Genomic DNA, 20,656 nt, shown 5'->3' on the forward strand with positions numbered 1-20,656 from the left:
TCCTAGCTCGGTTCGTTAACGAGCCAGCTCGCGAGCTAAACGAGCTACCATATTCCAGCAAAACGAAACTATATGCATATCATTTACATAATAATTGATGAACATGTTATATATATGTGAGGTGTCTATGGCCATGAATTAAACTAATAATTAATGAACTATGTCTATGTGTTAATTTGGTCTATGCAAATATAATTATGAGTTAAACTGCTGAACATGTATGTGAATTGTGAATTAATGAGTGATGAATTGTGTTAATTTGGTGTTATATTGACATGGTTTGTGAAACTATGAGTATAATTACTATTTTCTAGTGTTAAATTAGTTTAAAATTAACTAAAAATAATTATTATGGATATTTTATTTTTTTCTGCTCTGGCTCGCGAGCTAAACGAGCCAGCTCGAGCTCGTAAACGAGCCGAGCCGAGCTGACTCTTTGGCTCGTTACCTTAACAAGCCGAGCCGAGCTGGCTCGTTAGCTTAACGAGCCAGCTCGAACTCGGACGAGCCGAGCCGAGCTGGCTCGTTATCCACCCCTACTCTCAAGGTGATTGGGATCCTTTGCCTTGTTGATCGCCTCGTCCTCTCCACATACACCTCACCGCCGATCTCTCTGATGTTGTCTTCTGTTTATAGCGCCCTTGTTGATCCTCATTGGTGCTGTGCTATGGAGAATACTAGGCCCTCCTTGCTAATCACATCTGGAATTTGGTGCCCCGTCCCCTAGACATCAATTTAGTTACCGTCAAGTGGGTCTGGACCCGTAAGCGGAAGGCGGATTGCTCTCCAGATCGATACAAGGCCCGCTGGGTTCTTCGGGGTTTACACGTTGTCCTAGTTGACTATGATAAGACGTCCAGTCTCGTCGCGAACCCTACTATCGTTTGTATCGTCCTCACTTCGTTACTCTGTCATTCTTGACCAGTTCATCAGGTGGATGTCAAGAATGGCTTTCTTCATAAAGACTCACTGAGACTGTCTACTGCAGTCAGCCTGCTGTCTTTGTTGATCCTGCTCATCCCTGTATGGTATGCATGCTCAACAGGTCCCTCTATGGTCTTAAGCAAGTCCCTTGCGCCTGGTATAGCCGTTTCGTCACATGTCTACTATCCCTTGGTTTTGTTGAGGCCAAGTCGAACACATCTATGTTCATCTATCGGCGTGGCAGTGACACCATGTACCTGCACCTGTATGTTAATGACATCATGCTCACTGCCTCCTCTGCTGCTCTCTTGCACCGGATCATCACTGCTCTCCAGCATGAGTTCACCATGAAGGATTTGGGTCCCTTTCACCACTTTCTAGGGATTGTCGTTGAGCTTCGCCCTAAGGGCCTCTTCCTCCAGCAGTGGCAGTACACTCTGAACATCCTCAAGCGGGCTGATATGCTAGACAACATCCCCCGCGCGACACCAGTAGATACACATGCCAAGCTCTCTGGAAATGGCGCTCCTGTTAGTAACCCCACCGTCTACTGTAGCCTCACTAGTGCTCTTTAGTATCTCACCTTCACCAGACCCAACATCGCATATGTTGTTCGACAGGTTTGCCTCTATATGTATGGTCCCCGTGAGTCGCACTTGGGTGCGGTCAAGCGGAACCTTCGGTATCTTCGTGGCCCCGTCGACTACGACCTCCACTTTCGACGTTCCTCCACCCATGAGCTTATCGTCTACACCGACGTTGATTGGCACGGGTGCTCAGACACCCGCCGGTATACCTTCGGCTATGCAATGTTTCTTGGGGCCAATCTCATCTCTTGGTCCTCTAAGCGTGAACCTGTGGTCTCCCGCTCCAATGCCGAGGCTAAGTACCTGGTTATCGCTAATGGGGTGGCTTAGGCAAGCTGGCTGCCAGCTTGTTCAGGAGCTTCACAACCCCCTCATCACAAGTACCCTGTTCTGCTGCGACAACATCAACCTTGTCTACCTCTCTGTCAATCCCGTCCAACATCATTGCACGAAGCATGTCGAGATCAACATCCACTTTGCTTGTGAGCGTGTTGCTATCGAGGACGTCCTCGTCCGTCATGTCCCGATGAGTTCACAGTTTGTAGACATCTTCACCAAGGGTCTTCTCTCGTTCTCGCAGTTCTGCTCTAGTCTCAACATCTGCCGCGACTAGAGTTTCGACTGGTGGTGTGTGTTAGATTATTGTGTTTGCTACTGTAATCAGTCTGTTGTAATGGGTCTTGGCCCAACCCATGTATCTCTTTCTCTGATATATACAACCACCCAACCTGTTTAGCGTTAGGGTTTCCAAACCTTCCCCAAAAGGAAGGAAATGCAAGAGAACCAAACTTGCGTGCACGTTGGCACCTTCACCCTAGCCTTGCTGGGCAGGTTTAGCCGTATAGGCAATGGATTCAAATTCAAATATTGCCCAATATATGGGAAACCAGTGGTGAAATATAAGATAGAATGGCTATGGCTTGGTACTTATAACTTATCAGCTTAACTTGACGTGAGAACCAAACTTGCGTGCACGTTGGCACCTTCACCCTAGCCTTGCTGGGCAGGTTTAGCCGTATAGGCAATGGATTCAAATTCAAATATTGCCCAATATATGGGAAACCAGTGGTGAAATATAAGGTAGAATGGCTATGGCTTGGTACTTATAACTTATCAGCTTAACTTGACGTGTTTCTTTATATAATAATAATCCATAACTCTTTGATATCTAGCAAGTGGATTTGTTTGAACTAGTAAATGCTATGTGTATTTGTTGAATGCAAAATTATCAAAGAATTATTAATCCTGCGCTGCGCCAAAACATGTTGGTATTTTGAAAATGCAAAATCTTATAGGTACTTCTTTCCTGTAGCATCACTTGAATGGCTTTATTATTTGGTAACTGATTTTGCACCAGCTACTCAACTATTGGTATTTTTCTCAGTTCAGTCCTAATCTGAAATGTTTTGGTTCTGGAGTTTGCCTAAACTTGGGGAAATGGTTTCCGGCTCATGGGTTAAAGTTTGTTTGATCTGGGCATATTGAATGTTCATCAATACTCTTCATTGATAATACAGAAACCATATCATATCTGTGCTCTGTCCAAGCATACCATATTTGGATGGCAGAATCTTTGATTTCCAGTGCAAATCTGAATCCTTTGAGATCCCTTGCAACTGCATGCATATTTAGTTCAGTATTCTGTGTTCAATGGATATGGTGAGATAATTTGCCAGACTATTAATCTGGATATCAGGATCTGCCATGCTTTCGATGTGATCTATTTGTGTTTCATCGAAACATTGTAGGAAATATCAGCTTCTTCAACATGGGATGATTCTAAACAGCTTTTCGAGGATAGCCAAGAGTTCAGGTAATGACAAATGTCCATCCTCCTTATAATAATTTTAGGGGTGAAAACGGGTCGGCTATACCCGTCGGGTACCGCATACGGATAGTGTAAATACCCGTGTTTTCGGATACGGATATGGGTAATACCCGGATAATGCAGCTTCAGATTCGGGTCGGATACGGAGCGAGTACTACCCGATGAATACCCGTTTTTTCTTTTTCTGCATAATAATATAGTTATAAAATCATAACTTTTACATATGAAATCGGATGAAGATAAAGTTTATATGAAAACTGTATAGCTCGAAGAGATCTATAACTTTGTAGTACATCACATTTTTGTTTGAACACATCTTTAGGCAAAAATCATTGAAATAATGTCCAAATCTATATCAAATTAATAGACTATAATTTTCATGTTGGGACTTAAGGTTATCTCCAAGTGGGAACTTAAGATTATCTTTTTATAAAATATTTATTAATATTGGTAACTTATTTGCAATTTTCGGTCGTCACTACAATATTTTTATGAATTTAATTGTATTTTGATGAATTCTACAACAAGAAATTAATAGTACACCAAATAGCCTAAAACATTTACGAAAATTTACGAAGGCACAACATATGTCCATATATAACCATAAAAAATGTTTTGATCATAAGATGTATAAGGTGCACGTGTTTCTTTTATTTCACTTTAACTTATTTGTATTAGCTACAAGTGAAATCACTCTAAGTATTCAAGTTTCAACATAATCATTACTTTACTTTATCATTTTCATGTGAGGACTTGAGTTATCTTCGGTTAGAATGTTTATTAGTTTTTGTTACTTATTTGCATTTTTTGAGTGAAACTAGAATGTCTTATGAATTTAATTGCATTTTCATGATTTTCTGTAGAAAATAATAATAATACACAAATAGCCTAAAAATTCATGAATTTGTACGGGGCCACAACATATATCCACATATAGTTCTAAAAAACATTTGGACTATAAAATCCACAAGATGCTGATGTTTCTTCCATTGCACTCTCACTTCTTGCGTGAGTTACACGTGAAATCATTTTATGTATCGAAGTTTGAACATAATCAATACTTCACTTATCATTTTCATGTGGGGGACTTGAGGTTATCTTCGAATAGAATGTTTATTTGTTTTGGTAACGTTTTTGCAATTTTGAGTCGAAACTAGTGTATTTTATGAATTTAAATATATTTTGATGATTTTATGTAGGAAGAATTTAATAATGCACAAATAGCCTCAGAAATCCATGAAATTATACGGAGGTACAATATATGGCCACATATAGTCATAAAAAATAATGGGATCATAAAATCCACAAGATATCAACGTTTCTTCTATTTCATTTCCACTTATTGCGTGAGTTACACGTGAAATCAATCTAAGTATCCAAGTTTCAACATAATCAATACTTCACTTTACCATTTTTATGTGGCAACTTGAGATTATCTTTTTATAAAATGTTTATTAGTCTTGATAATTTATTTGCAATTCATAGTCGAACAAGAATATTTTATGATAAACAATTAATGCATTATCCGATAAGTATCCGATATCCGACCAAATAATATCCGTATCCGTCACTTATCCGCCCGAATAAATATCCGGTCCCCGTATCCGTTCCGTTTCTAACTATATGTATAGTAGAAACTTTTTGCGCTGATTCATTTTAAGAACAGCTACCACAGAACATAGCAGTAGTGGTAACAGTTAAATTAATTGAGTATATGAGTTGTTACTTCTGGGAAACAATATTCTCCACCTCCAATTAAAAATTAATATGCTCAGATTCTTTAATATTACGGTATTGGATTATCTGATATAACTATAAGTTCTATTTTTAGACTATTTTGGGTCCTCGTATAAATAAAGATTACTGTGTCCTGTATAGTACACGATTCATTTAATTGAAGTTGAACAAGGATTGTATTGGACGATGAATAATTTTATAGAAACCTGTCATGCATAATATTGATTTAAGCCTCGGTTGTGATGAACTGTGTCCTGGATGTTTGAACTGCTGTATGTTAGGACAGGTATCAGATTTACCTACTTGCTATTTTTATTGAGTGATTCTTATGTTAGCTTTGTTTCATTAGGGCCTTGGACAGTGAGACTTATGCTAGAGAGCTTTTTGAAGAGTGCGTTGTCCACCTGAAAGAAAGGTTAAAAGAGAAAGAACGTTTGAGGGAGGAAGAAAAGGTAAATGGTTGTATTGTTGTCTCCTATCATCTATCTGCAGTCGTCATAGCTTGTTCACTTATGTTGCTTATCAGAGGTGGAAAAAAAGTGTGATCCAAGCTACCTGAGTGAAAATAGCTGATTTCTTTGCTGATTGGCTCTTTTGGTTCAGTTTTGTCTCAACTTTGGAGACCTGTATGACTGATGTGCTGAAAAGCTAGATTATCTTGGCTTATAAGCCTTTTAACCTATACTCAATTTGTTCGTAACTATCATGTACATCCATTCCTTGATAATATTTGAATTCAAAAGCACTAGTATTTTAAGCTACTTCCTTTATTTTATCTAATAAGTTGTGATTCACATCTATACGGCCCTCACTCCCTCTGTTCCGAATTATAAGTTGTGTTGGCTTTTCTAGGTGCATAGCTTTATCTATGGACCTAGATATATACTATATCTAGATACATAATAAACCCTATTTATCTGGAAAAACCAGAATGACTTATAATTTGTAATAGAGGAAATATGATTTGTATGTGTTAAGATTAAGCCAAACTAAGCATTTGTGCTTGGATTTGATCTGAGACAGACAATGCCAAGATTTCAAATATGGTTAATGTTTTTATGGGAACCAACTGAATTAATTATCACTTTATCTTCAACACTACCTTCATTGTTTGCCGCATACTATAGTTTTTATGAGATGTTTCTTTTCATTTTTCTTTTCCACCCCTGAACTTTTACTCTTATTAGGCAAAAAGAGAGAAAGAGCGTGAGGAGAAAGAGAAGAAGAAAGAGAAAGAGAAAGAAAGGAAGGAGAAAGAACGCAAAGAAAAAGAAAGAGACCACCGGGAGGAGAGAGAAAAGGAGAAAGGGAAGGATCGATCAAGGAGAGATGAAATGGAGTTTGATGGTGCTGATTTGAACACCCATGGTACAAAAGATAAGAAAAGAGATAAAGAAAAAGAAAAGAAACATAAGAGACGTCACCATGACACAGATGATGTAAGCTCTGAGAGGGATGATAAAGACGATGCTAAGAAGTCTCGGAGGCATAGCAGCAGTGATCGCAAGAAATCTAGGAAGGTATGGTATTTGATATTCTATGCAAATCAAGCTAAACATTGGGGATGTCGTGTTTGGTGTTGTTCATTCATACAACTGTGGTTCTAAAATCTAGACAAAAACAACAGATTTAGCAACTGTAACTGTGTTTAGCATCAGTATATCAGCAGAGTGAGCTTGATGCTACCGTTTCAAGACAATTTTCTTTCAAATTTTTTACTTAATTGTAGTTATTTTCTGTTCTCTGTTTGTATTATTTGCACCTGTTATTTCTAAGTTTGTGTCATGCAGTTGTTATTTTTAAGTTTTTTTATTAGAATAAACATAAATACTTACAAGAAGGGAAATTTGCTGTTAGATATTTATCCATATGAAACAGTAGGAATTGTTCCATATCCCCACAAAATGTCTTCGCTTTGGTCGTACTACCTGTATTTTAAAATGTCTAGGGTTTTATATATCTAGAAAATCCAAAACGTCTTATAATTTAGAATGGAGTAACATCTTCATGTATAATTAGCTGGATAAGCTACAAAATCAGCCAGTTAGGCCATCTTGTCTTTATTAGTTGGGTTGTCGAAAATATACCTCGCACTGTTTTATGCAGACTTAAAATTGTTTCAGCGGGAGCTGGTTGTAGAACAATCTGAAAATTTTCCGTGGATTTGAATTGTTGTCGCAGGGTACGAGCCTTCTTTTATTTTGGCTGTCAATATTTCAAATTTGTGATCAAAGGAAGTTTGACTTTGTTGAGCTAAAAAGATCGCAAAACACTCATACTTGTCTCTGTAAACACAAATATTCACTCCAATAGGATGTCGGACCTCTCCCCTCCCGCCCTCTTCCCTTCCCCTCCCCCTCCCCCCAACGTCTCGCATTCCCACTAGCCCACGCCGGCGGCCACCCTCTCCCTCCCGGCGTCGGAGGCTTCCTCCAGGCTTCCAGTTAGGTCTCCACCCTCGGCCTCGGGCGGTCGCTCGCGCTTCGAGAGATGGCGGGATGCCTCGCCAAGGACGGCGGACTCCTGTTCTTCTCCCAGGCGCGCGGCCAGCCCCCGTCCCTTTCGCGAGGTCGCCACCAAGACGAAGACGGCGAAGACGGTGGCTGCTCCCGGTGCGCGTGTTGCTTCAGCTTTGGTAGGTCCGGCGACGCATGCCTGGCAAATCGTGGAATCCAGGAAATCGAAGCGACGCCGTCTGAAGTTGGAACGGCAGTGGAGACAGCTCCCTCGGCACCTGGTTGGTAGATGCTTCAACTGCCTTTCCCAAGACCACTTCGTCTCCCAATGTGCTTAGAAGACGAGGTGCTTCCGTTGCCGTGAGCAGGGGCATCGGTCTTTTGACTGCCCACTGATTAAAGAGTCGGTCTGGCATAGGATTTCTCCTACTGCGGCCTCAGGGAGCAGTGGAATTCCTTCTCGACCTGTGACTCCCGTTTCGGCTTGGCACAAGTACAGCCTCCCGAGGTGCGACTCGTGCAGAACTGGTGGAGGGCGGGCGCTTCTTCAACCTGAGGCTCGGGTCTCGGTCTGGAATAGGATCTCTGTGGTGAAAGCTAAGCCAAAGAAACTGGTGTGGAGACGGAAGGCCCATCAACACCTGCAGGTGGCAGGTGCTGTTCCTGCTACTCCTTGCAAAGCAGCCCTTATGGCGGGAAATGTCTGGTGCCCCGGGTCTCGTTCGCTGGGTGGTGGTTCAAGGGATTCTTTGCGCGCTGATGATGGCAATGCCGTTCTGGGTGAGGGCTCCGGTGTTGTGGCTGGCCGGCCTCGTCGGCGTCGACCGCGCAAACGACGGCGTCCGACTAGAAGGCCTGGAAGCCCAACGTCGGGCAACTCCCTGGAAGGCGATATGCGGCAAGATTGGGACATTATTGATCCACAGGCCCCCACCAGTGCTATCTCACCCTGCATTATTGGTTGGAGCAACAAGCTATCGGCTTCTGAAGATGATCTCAGGACTGCGGTGGTGTTAACCATTATTAGCGACCTTGTGATTCCTCCGGTGGAGATTGCTGCGCTTCTGGCTCCAAGATTGATTATCAATGAAACTTCACTGGTCATCCGCAGGATCTCTGCAAGTAGTCTGCTACTGATTCTTCCTGATATGGCCAAGGCAGACCTCCTAGTCATTCGTTGGCCTCTCATCAGAACTGTTTCTTTTTCTGTTATCTGTAAGCGTTGGGCAAGGTTTCTTGGCGCCTCGGGAGTCGCCTTGCCATTCTTGGTTGATCTGGAGATTGGAGGCATCCCTGTTCATGCCTGGGAAACTAGTACGGTGGAACATATTCTTAGCCCCTATGCTTGGATTCATCAGGTGCATCAGGAGACCTTGGCACTGCAAGATTTGTCCTGCTTTCGATGCTCTGCTTGGTGTACTGATCCGTCTACTATTCCTGCTTCACGTGACTTGTGGATTGTTGAGTCTGTTCAGGTTGTTGAGGGCAATGTTGGAGAAACTATGGCTCTGAGCTACCCAATCACTATTAGTTTTTCCGTTGCCTTCCGACCGAACGATTCTAATTCACAGTCTGGTCTTCCTATGGATTCTATGAATGATGGTGATCAAAGTAATGGCCACTATGGACATGCCAATCAGGGATTGTCTCAGGGGCTTGGTGCATTTGGGGGTGGGAGATCTTGCCCATTCCTGAGGGATGGGCGTAATTCATCCTTGGGACGCGCAGCCAGAGACCGTTCAGGGACTTGCCAGCCACCAGTTACCAACCAGGGGACAGCTTGCCAGATATCGTGCACTGTTGACACTTCTGAATTACATAAAATTGCTGACCCACTTCTGGATTGTCTTCTTGCTGATTGGGAGACTCGTCATTCGTCCATGTTTCATCAATCGTCCAGGATTTTCATTGATCCCTGCTGTTTGGATATGACGGTGGACCTAGGAGGTTTTGGGCCACAATCTTCGAATTGGTTAGGGATTTCTACAGCCAGTCGGGATTGGAATGGGTTGCAATTATGCCCACCTATAAAATATTTGAAGCCATTTCTGACTCCATGTAGGGACCTTGGGTATCTAAGAGTAAATCTAAGTGGGTTTTCTTTGCCATCTGGGATGGTCTATGGTGGTGCAACAACAGTCAAAATCTTCTATCAACGGCGTCGAAAAACCACTGCTGGAAATAAAATTGCTACAATTAATGATGATGATAATGTGGAGGCTCATGCTTTGAGATTGGGCTTGGATGTTGATGTGACAGCGGTTACTCCGTCTGACCCCCCCTCGGACGTCGAAGGAGCTGCTGATACTCCGTCTGAGATCATCTCTAGATTTCACGGGCCATTATTATTAGAGTACAATGGAACAGCGAGGAGGGCTGATGCAGACTCAACTGTTCCACTCAGGCCTGAGGTGGTAGCCTCTAATGACAGTTCCATGCAGAGTTTTGGGGATTCATGTGAGTCCTCATTGGATCCGTCATCTTCTATGGAATCTAGAAGAAGATCATTCATGGCTAAGATAACAATGGCACCTTCGCAGCTCCTTGCTGCTCCTGTCCTCCCCAAGCGGTCAAGAGGTGCCACAAAATATGGTACTGCGCTACGACGGAGCCGACGAGTTGCAGGGGCAGGGGTGGAATTTAACATGCAGGATCTGGAGAACAGAGCCACAAAACAAGTAATGCGGACTCTGAAAGTCATCACAGAGAATGCATGCATCAACCAGCAAGCTGTTATTTTTTTCTCGAACACGCAGGAGAGCTGCGTATCATTATATTAAAAGAAGAAATAAACAAGGTCTAAAATAGACCGGGGTACAACTGATGCCTTACGACGGCCTGAACGAAACTAGCATAGACTGACTCATCTATATAACTCTAGGCTACATGAGAGAGGGAGACAACAAGGGATGTCAACCCCTTGGCCCCGGCAGTCTCCCACAGACGGCGCTCATCCCCCACATGGATTAGGAAATTAGCAACATTAGGGGAAATGCCATCAAAGATGCATCTGTTCCGGTGATTCCACAAAATCCAAGCGCCCAGCATAATGAGGGAGTTTGGGCCATCTCTGAAGGACCCCTGAATAGCTTCATTTGCTTGATGCCACCACTCCATAAAATTAATATTCGTTGGTTGCGGGGCCAAACCCTGCAGCCCGAATTGCCTTAGAAGGAGGAACCAACATTCTCTTGAGAAAACGCAATTCACAAGCAGATGGTCAATTGTCTCCCTCTCCTGCTCACATAAAGGACATTTTTCCGGATGATCCAGCCCCCGCTTCTCAAGTCTATCTGCTGTCCAACATTTCTTGTGAGCCACCAGCCACAAGAAGAATCGACATTTGGGCGGAGCCCAAGTTTTCCAAATCCGCTCAAAAGGTTCAAACTCCACATATCCAATGAAGAGCCCCTCATAAGCAGCTTTAGTCGAATATTTGCCATTAGCAGCCAACCGAAAAATATGCTTGTCCTCCTTATGGGGGTACTGATCAACTTGGGCCACCAAATCCCAAATACGCAAGAAGTCTGCAAGTGCACCAACAGATAAACTCCCAGGAATATCATTAATCCAGCCATTATCCTCGATCGCCTCCTGAACTGTCCTTTTGTTAATCAGCTTCTTAGGAATGGTCTCAATAAGTCGGGGAGCGATATCCACAATCCGCTGCCCACCCAACCATTGATCACTCCAGAAAAGGGTAGAAGCTCCATTTCCAATCTCAGAATACAAGGCCACTTGTAGAAACTCTCGAATATTTTTCGGGGTATGCAAAGGCAGGGATGCCCAGGGCCGACCTGGCTCAGTTTTTTGCAGCCAAACCCAACGCATTTTAAGGGCCCAACTCAGTTCATTGATGCTGAAAATACCCAATCCACCAAGCTCTCGAGGTCTGCACACACTGCCCCAAGCCACTGCACAATGGCCGCCCATGGCATTTTTACGACCACGCCAGAGGAACCCTCTTCGAATTTTATCAATGTCCTTCAAAGCGGTAGAAGGCAAGTCTACAGCCATAGCACTATAAATCAGCACCCCTGTCAAAACAGATTGCACCAAAACGCTTCTTCCTGTTTTAGTCAACAAATCAGCTTTCCATCCAGGTAGTTGATTAGCTATTTTATCCACAATGGGCTGCACCTGCTCCCTTCTTAATTTATGTAACGACAGGGCCAACCCAAGGTACTTGCAAGGAAAGCTAGATATCTCACAGGACCAAAACTGTTGAATAATCTCTAAATTGTCTTCATGACATCTGATGGGGTAGACACTAGATTTCTGATTATTATTATATAAACCAGAAGCTTCACCAAAAAGCTGAAGGATGTCTGAAACCATAGTCATGTCCTCCGCCACAGGATTAATAAAAAGAACCACATCATCAGCATAAAGAGAAACCCGGTGTTGAAGCTGCCTAGTAGAAAGAGGTTGTAACAAACCTTCCTCATCTGCTTTAGAGACAAGTTGACCAAGCACATCCATGACAAGCACAAACAGCATCGGAGAAAGAGGATCCCCCTGTCGCAGCCCTCTTCTATGAGAAATTATGCTTCCCGGATGACCATTAACTAACACTCGAGTAGAGGAAGTGAGAAGCAGCCCTGAAATGATATCTCTCCAGATCTGCCCAAATCCTAGATTCTGCATGACCTCAATAAGGAAGGGCCAGGAAACCGAATCAAAAGCTTTAGTAATATCCAGCTTGATCATCAGGCAAGGATGCCTTTGTTGATGAAGTAATTAGCCGTCTGCTGAACCAACATGAAATTATCCTGGATAAAGCGACCCTTAATGAAGGCATTTTGGTTTGGAGAGACCAAATCGTTGAGTCTTGAAGCCAATCGAGAAGCCAATATCTTTGTGATTAGTTTTGCAAAGCTGTGAACAAGGCTGATAGGTCTAAAATCTTTGACCTGATCAGCATTATCTTTCTTTGGGATTAGAGTGATAAAAGCAGAGTTCAGCTTATGAAAATTATCAAATTTTCTGTTCCAAATCGCAATCACCGCAGCCATAAGATCCTCTTTAATAATGGACCAGCAAAATTTGTAAAATCTACCAGTAAATCCATTCGGTCCAGGAGATTTATCAGAGGGCAGAGAATTTATAGCATTGCACACTTCTTGCTCAGTAATGGGGCTGTCCAACTCGATCAAATTTGGAGATGGAGTGCCAGCAGTTTCCAGAGCCTCAAGGTTAATCGAAATATTTCTGTCTTTACTAGCCCCAATCAAATCAAAGTAAAACTGATCCACTGCTGCAACTATGTCGTTATGAGCAGTAAGGACTTGATTCCCAACAGTAAGCTTGGATACACTATTTTTCTTCTTTCTGTACCGTGCAAAGGAATGGAACAACTTAGAATTTGCATCTCCTTCCTTGAGCCAAGAAATTCTTGATCTAAGGCGGGCAATGGTACGCTTGGTTGAGGCCAAAGCCAGAGCGAGCTTCTTCAATTTACTTAACAGCCACCTTTCCAACACAGACAGAATACGACCATCCTGCGCAATCTCAAGTTGATGGACCAAATCTCTAGCAAGATGCAGTTGAGTCTCAATGTGTCCCACCTTCTTGCTGCTCCAGTTATCCCCAAATGTCGTCTCCAAGCAATAAGGATTCCACCCCTCGAACCATTAGAAGGCAGGGCCAATGAACCGGTAAAATCAGACCCCAACATAGAGAGGAGAGCACGCGGAGAAGGTTGTGCCATCTTAGTTTCTTGAAGACAGATTATATCCGCTCCATAACAATTGAGGAGCTCACGGACGCGCCTCCCCCATCGCTGGCCAGCTCATGGCGCCCCCGCCGCCGGAGGATCTCCAATGCACCGTGAACCAGCAAGCTGTTAAGGATTATGAGAATCTTTTTCAGCATTCCTTAACTCAAAGTCATGTTGAAGCGTTAGCGGCTCTCTTTGGATGGGAGACTCCGGGGAATCTCTTCCCGTAGTGTGTCTGTTTTTCTTTCTGGGTTGTAATCTATAATTGTTGTAATGGATCCTAGCAAAATTATATGTTGGAATGTGAGGGGTTTAAATTCAGCTGATCGTCAAAACTCAGTCCGGAAAATCTAGTTCTGTCCTCTAAAGCTGATGTGGTCTGTCTCCAGGAAACTAAAATGACTGTCATTTCTACAAGAACCATTCTTGCAGCCTTGGGTTCGGATTTCTGCCAGTTCTCCTTTCTACCATCTTGTGGTGCTAGTGGTGGTGTGCTGGTTGCTTGGAAGCGATATCTGGGAGTGACTGGGTTGTCTAGGATTGACAGATACAGCATTTCAATCCAATTCTGCAATGCACATAATCGCTGCTGGTGGTTAACTTGTGTTTATGGTCCTCAAAGTAACAGTGATAAGATGATGTTTCTTCAAGAACTGAGAGACGTCAGGGCTGCTTGCACTGGACCCTGGTTGATTGCTGGTGACTTCAATCTCATCTACAGGGCTTTAGATAAAAATAATTCAAATATTAACAGAGCTATGATGGGGAGATTTAGAAAGTTGGTTGAGGACTTGAGTCTCAATGAGGTTCCACTATTTGGGCGTAAATACACGTGGTCAAATCAGCAAGACAGTCCTGTTCTTGTTAAGCTTGATAGGGTCCTCTGTTTAGTGGAGTGGGAAGACATATTTCCAAATGTCCTTCTTCAAAGTGCTGCCTCTGAAGGCTCCGACCATTGCCCCCTGCTGCTTGGCATTAGAGATAATATGATGGGTAAAGACGTTTCTGTTTTGAAGCTTTTTGGTCCAAATTGGAAGGATTCCAGGATGTCGTCCAGGAGGTTTGGGATTCTGTGGCAGCTGTAAACTGCCCTTTCATGACTCTGAATTTGAGACTAAAAGCCACAGCTAGGAAGCTGCAATCTTGGAGTGGGAAGCATGTGGGACATGTGAGGACTCAGTTGGCTTTGGCAAAGGAAATTCTGCATAGACTAGAAATAGCGCAGGACAGCAGATCTTTGTCCATGGCTGAAATCTGGTTAAGTAATTTGCTGAAAAAGCATTCCCTGTTTTTATCTTCACTTCAACGGACCATGGCTAGATCGAGATCGAGGATCTCTTGGCTTAAAGAGGGGGATGCTAATACCAAACTCTTTCATATGCACTCTCGACATCGAAAAAGGAGGAATTTTGTTGCAGAGCTGGTGAATGGAGACCAGATTCTCACTAGTCATGATGATAAAGCAGTTTTAGTGGACAATTTCTACGCCAGACTAATTGGTGAATGTGGGGATAGGGAGCAGACTATTAATCTGGAGGCGTTGCACATGCCAACTTTCAATCTTGCACACCTTGATGAGCCTGTTACAGAGCTTGAACTTTGGAATACAATTAAGAGTTTACCTAATGACAAGGCCCCAGGTCCCGATGGTTTCACTGGGCGCTTCTATAAATCCTGTTGGAACATTATCAAGATGGATCTTATGGCTGTAGTTGCTGCTGTTTGGAACAAGAAGTTTGACAATTTTTGCTTGCTGAACTCGGCCTACATTACTTTAATCCCAAAGCATGATGGGGCTGTGCATGTCAAAGACTTTAGGCCAATCAGTTTGGTGCATAGTGCTGCAAAGTTGATCACAAAATTATTGGCCAATCGGTTAAGTCAAAAGCTGAATGATATGGTGTCTCCGATCCAGAGTGCCTTCATTAAGGGACGTTTCATTCAGGATAATTTTATGTTGGTCCAACAAACGGCTAGACTTTTCCATCAACAGAAAAGGCCACGTCTTCTCCTCAAGCTTGATATTACTAAAGCTTTTGATTCGGTTTCTTGGCCTTTCCTCATCGAAGTTATGAAGTATCTTGGCTTTGGACAAATTTGAGAGGGACATCATTTGTGGGCTTCTTTCCTCCTCTAGCACTCAGGTGCTTCTGAATGGCATTCCAGGAGGACATATTGAACATAGAAGAGGACTCCGACAAGGGGATCCTCTCTCCCCCATGCTCTTTATTCTAGTTATGGATGTTCTTGGTCTACTGTTTTCTAAAGCTGAACACGCTGGTCTGCTCTTGGATCTTTCCCCCAGAAAACCTCTGCATCGGGTATCTATGTATGCAGATGATGTGGCACTTTTCTTACACCCTTCGGCAGCAGATATTGCTATAACTCTAGATATCTTACATCTATTTGGGGAAGCTTCAGGTCTCCGCAACAACGAACAAAAGTCTAATGTTTATCCCATTCAGTGTGGGGGTGTGGAGTTGGAAATGGTTCAGGATCTTCTCCCTTGTGGCATCTCAACCTTTCCGTGTAAATACCTGGGGCTGCCTCTGTCCCTGAAAAATCTCACTAAGGATCAGGTGCAACCTATTGTGGATAGAATTGCTGATCAACTACCGGGCTGGAAAGCAGATTTGATGACAAGAGCAGGCCGTAAAGTGCAAGTTCAGCATGTGCTTACCGGAATGCTTATTTATCTTGCTATGGCGGTAAATATTCCCCCTTGGGCTATCAAGGCCATTGATAAAATTAGAAGAGGTTTCCTTTGGAGAGGGCGCAAGGAGGCCAGAGGTGGTCACTGCCTGGTGGCCTGGGGCAGAGTCTGTAGACCCCTGCAGCTGGGCGGTTTTGGCATTTCTAGTCTTAAAGAACTTATCTAGGCCCTGCACATGAGATGGCTTTGGCTCCAAAAGACTGAGCCTAACCGACCTTGGTGCAGCCCTCCTATCCAGGTTCCAGATAAAGCAAGGGCTTTCTTCTCGATGGTGTTGACTTCAAAGGTTGGTAATGGGGCTAATACTTTGTTCTGGACTGATAAATGGATTCATGGGCAGAAAATAGCAGATTTGGTTCCTAGATTATTTGATACCATTCCGAAAAAAATCACTAACAGAAGGACGGTTCAGGAAGCATTGACAGATAGAAGATGGATTGCTGATATCACAGGATCACTCTCGGTGGGAGTATTATTGGATTATCTTCATCTTTGGAATTTAATTTCAGATTTTGAGCTGCTGCCAGGCATAGAAGACAAACATACTTTTAGTATTGTTGCAAATGGGACTTATTCTGCTAAGGCTGCATATGACGGGTTGTTCATCGGGTCTGTGCATTTCGGTCACTATGAAAGAGTTTGGAAAACTTGGGCCCCCTCTAAATGCCACTTCTTCCTCTGGCTATCGGTGCTAAATAGATGCTAGACAGCAGATAGGTTGGCAAAGAGAGGACTTGATCATCCGGAGAAATGTCCACTTTGTGACCAAGAGTCTGAAACTTTGGATCACATTTTGGTTTCTTGTGTTTTTGCGAGAGAATTCTGGTTCCGGCTGATGTGCATTTTCAGACTACAAAATCTGGCTCCTACACCTAGTACGGTGTCTTTTACGGGTTGGTGGGAGATGATTGACAATGGCTCTGGAGATATGATTATGAAGGGTGTCAACTCCCTTATTGCCTTGGGAGCCTGGATTATTTGGAATCATCGGAATTGAATTGTCTTTGATGGAATCTCCCCTAGTGTTTCTGCAGCTCTTTGTCAGGCAAGGGAGGAACAACAGTTGTGGGAAATGGCAGGATCTAAGGGTCTCTCCTTTCTTGCCGTAACCATCAGGGGCACCTAGCTGCCTGGTTTATCGCTGATGGGCTGGTTTTGTTTATCAGGAACTGCTTGTTTTTGTTTTTTCTCTTCTTTTCTTTGGTTTCTTTATCCCCTCTGGGGAGGTCTTTTGTACTTTGGTCTATTTTGGACCCTCTTTTCCTTCTACTTAATATAATGATGCGCAGCTCTCCTGCGCTTTCGAGAAAAAAAGACTTTGTTGAGCTTATGCGAAAGCTCACAATCATATCAGCCTTGTGATTTTTGTATATTTATAGCCTTGGGACAGATGTGCAATTCTGACAACCCTTTTGAGTCAGCTTTTCCATTGAGGACTCTAGCACCTCCTTGTTGCAAAGTTTGAATTTTAAAAAGAAACAAAATGAAGTTATAAACTACAGTATGGCTAGCTTCAAAAGAAAATTTCTTCTTACTCTGATTTGCCCCCCCCCCCCCCCCCCACACACACACACACAGGACGACAACATCATAATCAACTAATCTTTGTAATCCATCAGAAATAACCGAAACGCCGACAATAGCTGCAATTATGATGTAATTGTTTTGTTCTGCTTAATTTCTGAACTATTCTTCAATCGCCTGAAATATTGTCATGGTTATTCGCTTATGATTAAATTGTGTAATAAGATGATTACTGTTGATCATGCAGCATGCACATGGCTCAGATTCAGATAGTGAAAACCGGCACAAAAGACATAAAAAGGACCGAGATAGTAGTAGAAGAAATGGAGCACATGAGCTGGAAGATGGTGAACTTGGAGAGGATGGGGAGATCTATTAGTCTTTCTGTTTGCTACCGAGATTGTCAGTAATTACTTCCCCTTGTCATGTTCTCCATTGCTCTTATTTTTCTTACTTTTGACTTTTTATTAGTGCTTTGGCGTAACAATCACTAGTGTTATAGTTATTTAGTTCCATACATTCTGAAATATTTCCTTAAATATCTACATTTCTTCAATACCAATTGTCGTTTATTTCCTTTTTTGCATAATCAATGTGTGGATTCTAGGGTAGTTGCACATATTATTCTCTGGAAAGCGAAAGGGCCTCTAGCCTAGTGGTTAAGGCTTCGGAGTAGCACCACCAAGTCCCGGGCTTGATTCCCCTCGGGGGCGGAATTTCGGGCTTGGTTAAAAAATCCCCTCGATGTGCCTCATTCGCTCTCGGGTTACGATGTCCTGTGCGCCATTGTTTCGGTTGACGCCGGTCCGTTAGTAATTTGAGGCCAGGGTTCGGGGATTTTCTCGGCTGGGACTATTGTTTCGGTCTCTTCTTAATGTTATACCGGGAGGGTGGTCATTCCCTCCTCGGTCGAGTTATTATTCTCTGGAAAAGGTGCAACACTTCAACCATGTGGTTTGCTTCATGTGGATGTCCTGGTTTGGGTAGGTGTGACTTGTGAGTAGTAAAACTTTTATCTGGGTGTTGGAATTGTAGCCATGTACATTATGAAAATATTTTCTTGCCTTCCTAGACACTTTATCTTTGCCTTCTCTTTTTTTTCCTTTGTACTTCACTGTGTAGGTTTGTTATTTTGGCACATCAGTACATGGGAGGTGAAAAGTTAGTGTGCCTTAATTATCCTTTAGAACTTTGGCTGGACATGCAACTTTAGATAGCCATAACCGCAAGCTGTCTTGTCCTATTCTCAGAAAAATAAATAAACAAAACCGTTGATTTATTTATATTTTTCCAACTATATATGCTATTTATGTCCTGATGAAGTTTATTACTGACATTTGACTGAACCATCAGCTACTTGTAGCATTCATCTCCAGTCTTGTTACACATGGATTTATTGCCATCTCTTGCCTGTTGAGTTGCGCACTTGGGCTGAAGCCTACCAGCTGGATTTTTGCTCTGCCGCACCTGTGATGCTACTGCTGGGGGGCAATGGATATAGCAATAACACCAGCTACTGCTGGGGGGCAATGGATGTAGCAATAACACCAGCCCATGCTTGACACCTTTCTTTGGTCCTTCTGGCAGCTGACCAGGCTAAATTTTCATTTCCTTCAAAGTCCATGGTGCTGTCTGTGCTGAGGTAACAGATTGCTCAGTTTGCAACGAGTTTCTTTGTGAGTGATGTGCTTTTGGGAGAGCATGGAGTGTTTGATTTGTCGCTAATGTCATGTTAAGGCTTGTTCATTGTACTAGGATTTAGTTATCTATGGAAATTTGTCAAGGATTGCTGGGCTTGAAGATTCAGCGTGTTTGTATTATGGTTTTCATTTACTAGCTTATCCAGGTCTGCTCTTAAACCCGTAGGGCTTTGTACCCAGAAAAGTACTGGCTGCTTTCAGACGCAGGCATCCTGTTGGGGAGAGTTGGCAGCGTATCATCATTTTATTAGCATTCTAGCGTCCTGACTCGCGAATTGTTCTCACCCAACACTTTGTCCTTGAAGTTGTACTTGACGGATTGTTATTTTTCTGATGCAATGCTTGAGATGTTCCCGTCCAGTACATTTTCCGCATTTCGTTGCTTCCGTGAGGGGAGTGACCGCTTATGGGCCCTCCACATCGGCGCATGCCAGGGAAACGGGACCGGATCATTGCAGTTACGTTCGTGGATGGCCGCTGACTCGCCCCACGGAAACTAAGAAGCTTGCGCTGGACTACAGCAGCAGCTGTCCTTCCTTTTTTTTAAAAAATAAAAATAAAAAAATTAAACTTGGCTTTGCGACCTCATTTTAACGTCGTTGTGATGTGTGGGAAAGCTGTCATTTATGAAAAAACTGAAATTTGTTTTATTAAAACAAATGTTAACTATAGATTATGTAAAAGCATCTCCAAGAGACTTTTTATTTTTGACTCTATTTGACTCTTATTTGTCTCTCCATAAATATTAAAGTCTATATATAATATCTCATTCCAATAGACTCTTCAACATACAAGTTAGCTTGGCTAGCGAGAGTTGCTAGCCAAATTTGGCTAGTGAGGGAGTTAATTTAGAGAGCCAGATAGCTTAGTAAGTTAAATGACTAGTCTGTTGGAAAGCTACTTAGCTAGTCTTTTGGAGATGCTCTAAGAGCATGGCAAATTTTAACATGGATTACAAGAATCTAAAAAATCTAGGGTAGATAGTGATTCTGAATTAAACTAGAGCAATGTCGTATTCGTTTGGCCGTTGAGCTTTTAGATTTTTGGTAGTAAATCTGATTTATAAAGCTGAATCAAGCACACCTTAAATCGTGAGCTAGGGGCGGAGCCAAAATTGTGGTACAGGAGGGGTCCAACAATTCATCAAATGCTATAAGGTGAAAATAAATATCATAGAATATATACACAAGCGTATTACATAGATAATAATTAATAAAAAAAATTTGCGCTATATAATTGTATATTACTTAACTCCAATAAAGATCAAAACAATTTTAATTTGCTTCTACGATGATAAGCTAAATTAAAAGTTTCGATTATATTATGAGAGTTGACCATAGCTGCCAATTCTATATCAGTATAGATGATCAAGTAACTTCACATAAAATCAGCTTCTATTTTATTTCGTACATGTGTTTTGATAAGTTTTATAACTAAAAGGCTTTCTAAGTGGTTGCGGTTGAGACTA

The 20,656-nt window shown here is 42.6% G+C and overlaps 1 protein-coding gene across 12 annotated transcripts in view; it reads left to right on the top strand.

Annotated features, from left to right (window-relative positions):
• The window catches only part of LOC103651641 (pre-mRNA-processing protein 40A), a 34,411-nt gene extending 14,863 nt beyond the window's left edge, over positions 1 to 19,548 (top strand). For 4 of the 12 annotated variants that reach the window (XM_020550614.2, XM_020550617.3, XM_035966527.1 and 1 more), the window contains exons 27-31: positions 3,260 to 3,324; positions 5,426 to 5,528; positions 6,264 to 6,596; positions 17,736 to 17,890; positions 18,842 to 19,548. In XM_020550614.2, the coding sequence (XP_020406203.1) occupies positions 3,260 to 3,324; positions 5,426 to 5,528; positions 6,264 to 6,596; positions 17,736 to 17,867 (633 nt within the window). In that variant the 3' untranslated portion in view covers positions 17,868 to 17,890; positions 18,842 to 19,548. Of the gene's footprint in view, positions 1 to 3,259; positions 3,325 to 5,425; positions 5,529 to 6,263; positions 6,597 to 17,735 lie in introns of all 12 variants that reach the window. The other 8 variants (XM_008677321.4, XM_020550616.3, XM_008677322.4 and 5 more) reach the window with 4 other exon arrangements.
• The last annotated feature ends 1,108 nt before the right edge of the window (positions 19,549 to 20,656 follow it).

The sequence above is a fragment of the Zea mays genome, chromosome 3 (genome assembly GCF_902167145.1).
Source record: "Zea mays cultivar B73 chromosome 3, Zm-B73-REFERENCE-NAM-5.0, whole genome shotgun sequence".
Lineage (NCBI taxonomy): Eukaryota > Viridiplantae > Streptophyta > Magnoliopsida > Poales > Poaceae > Zea > Zea mays.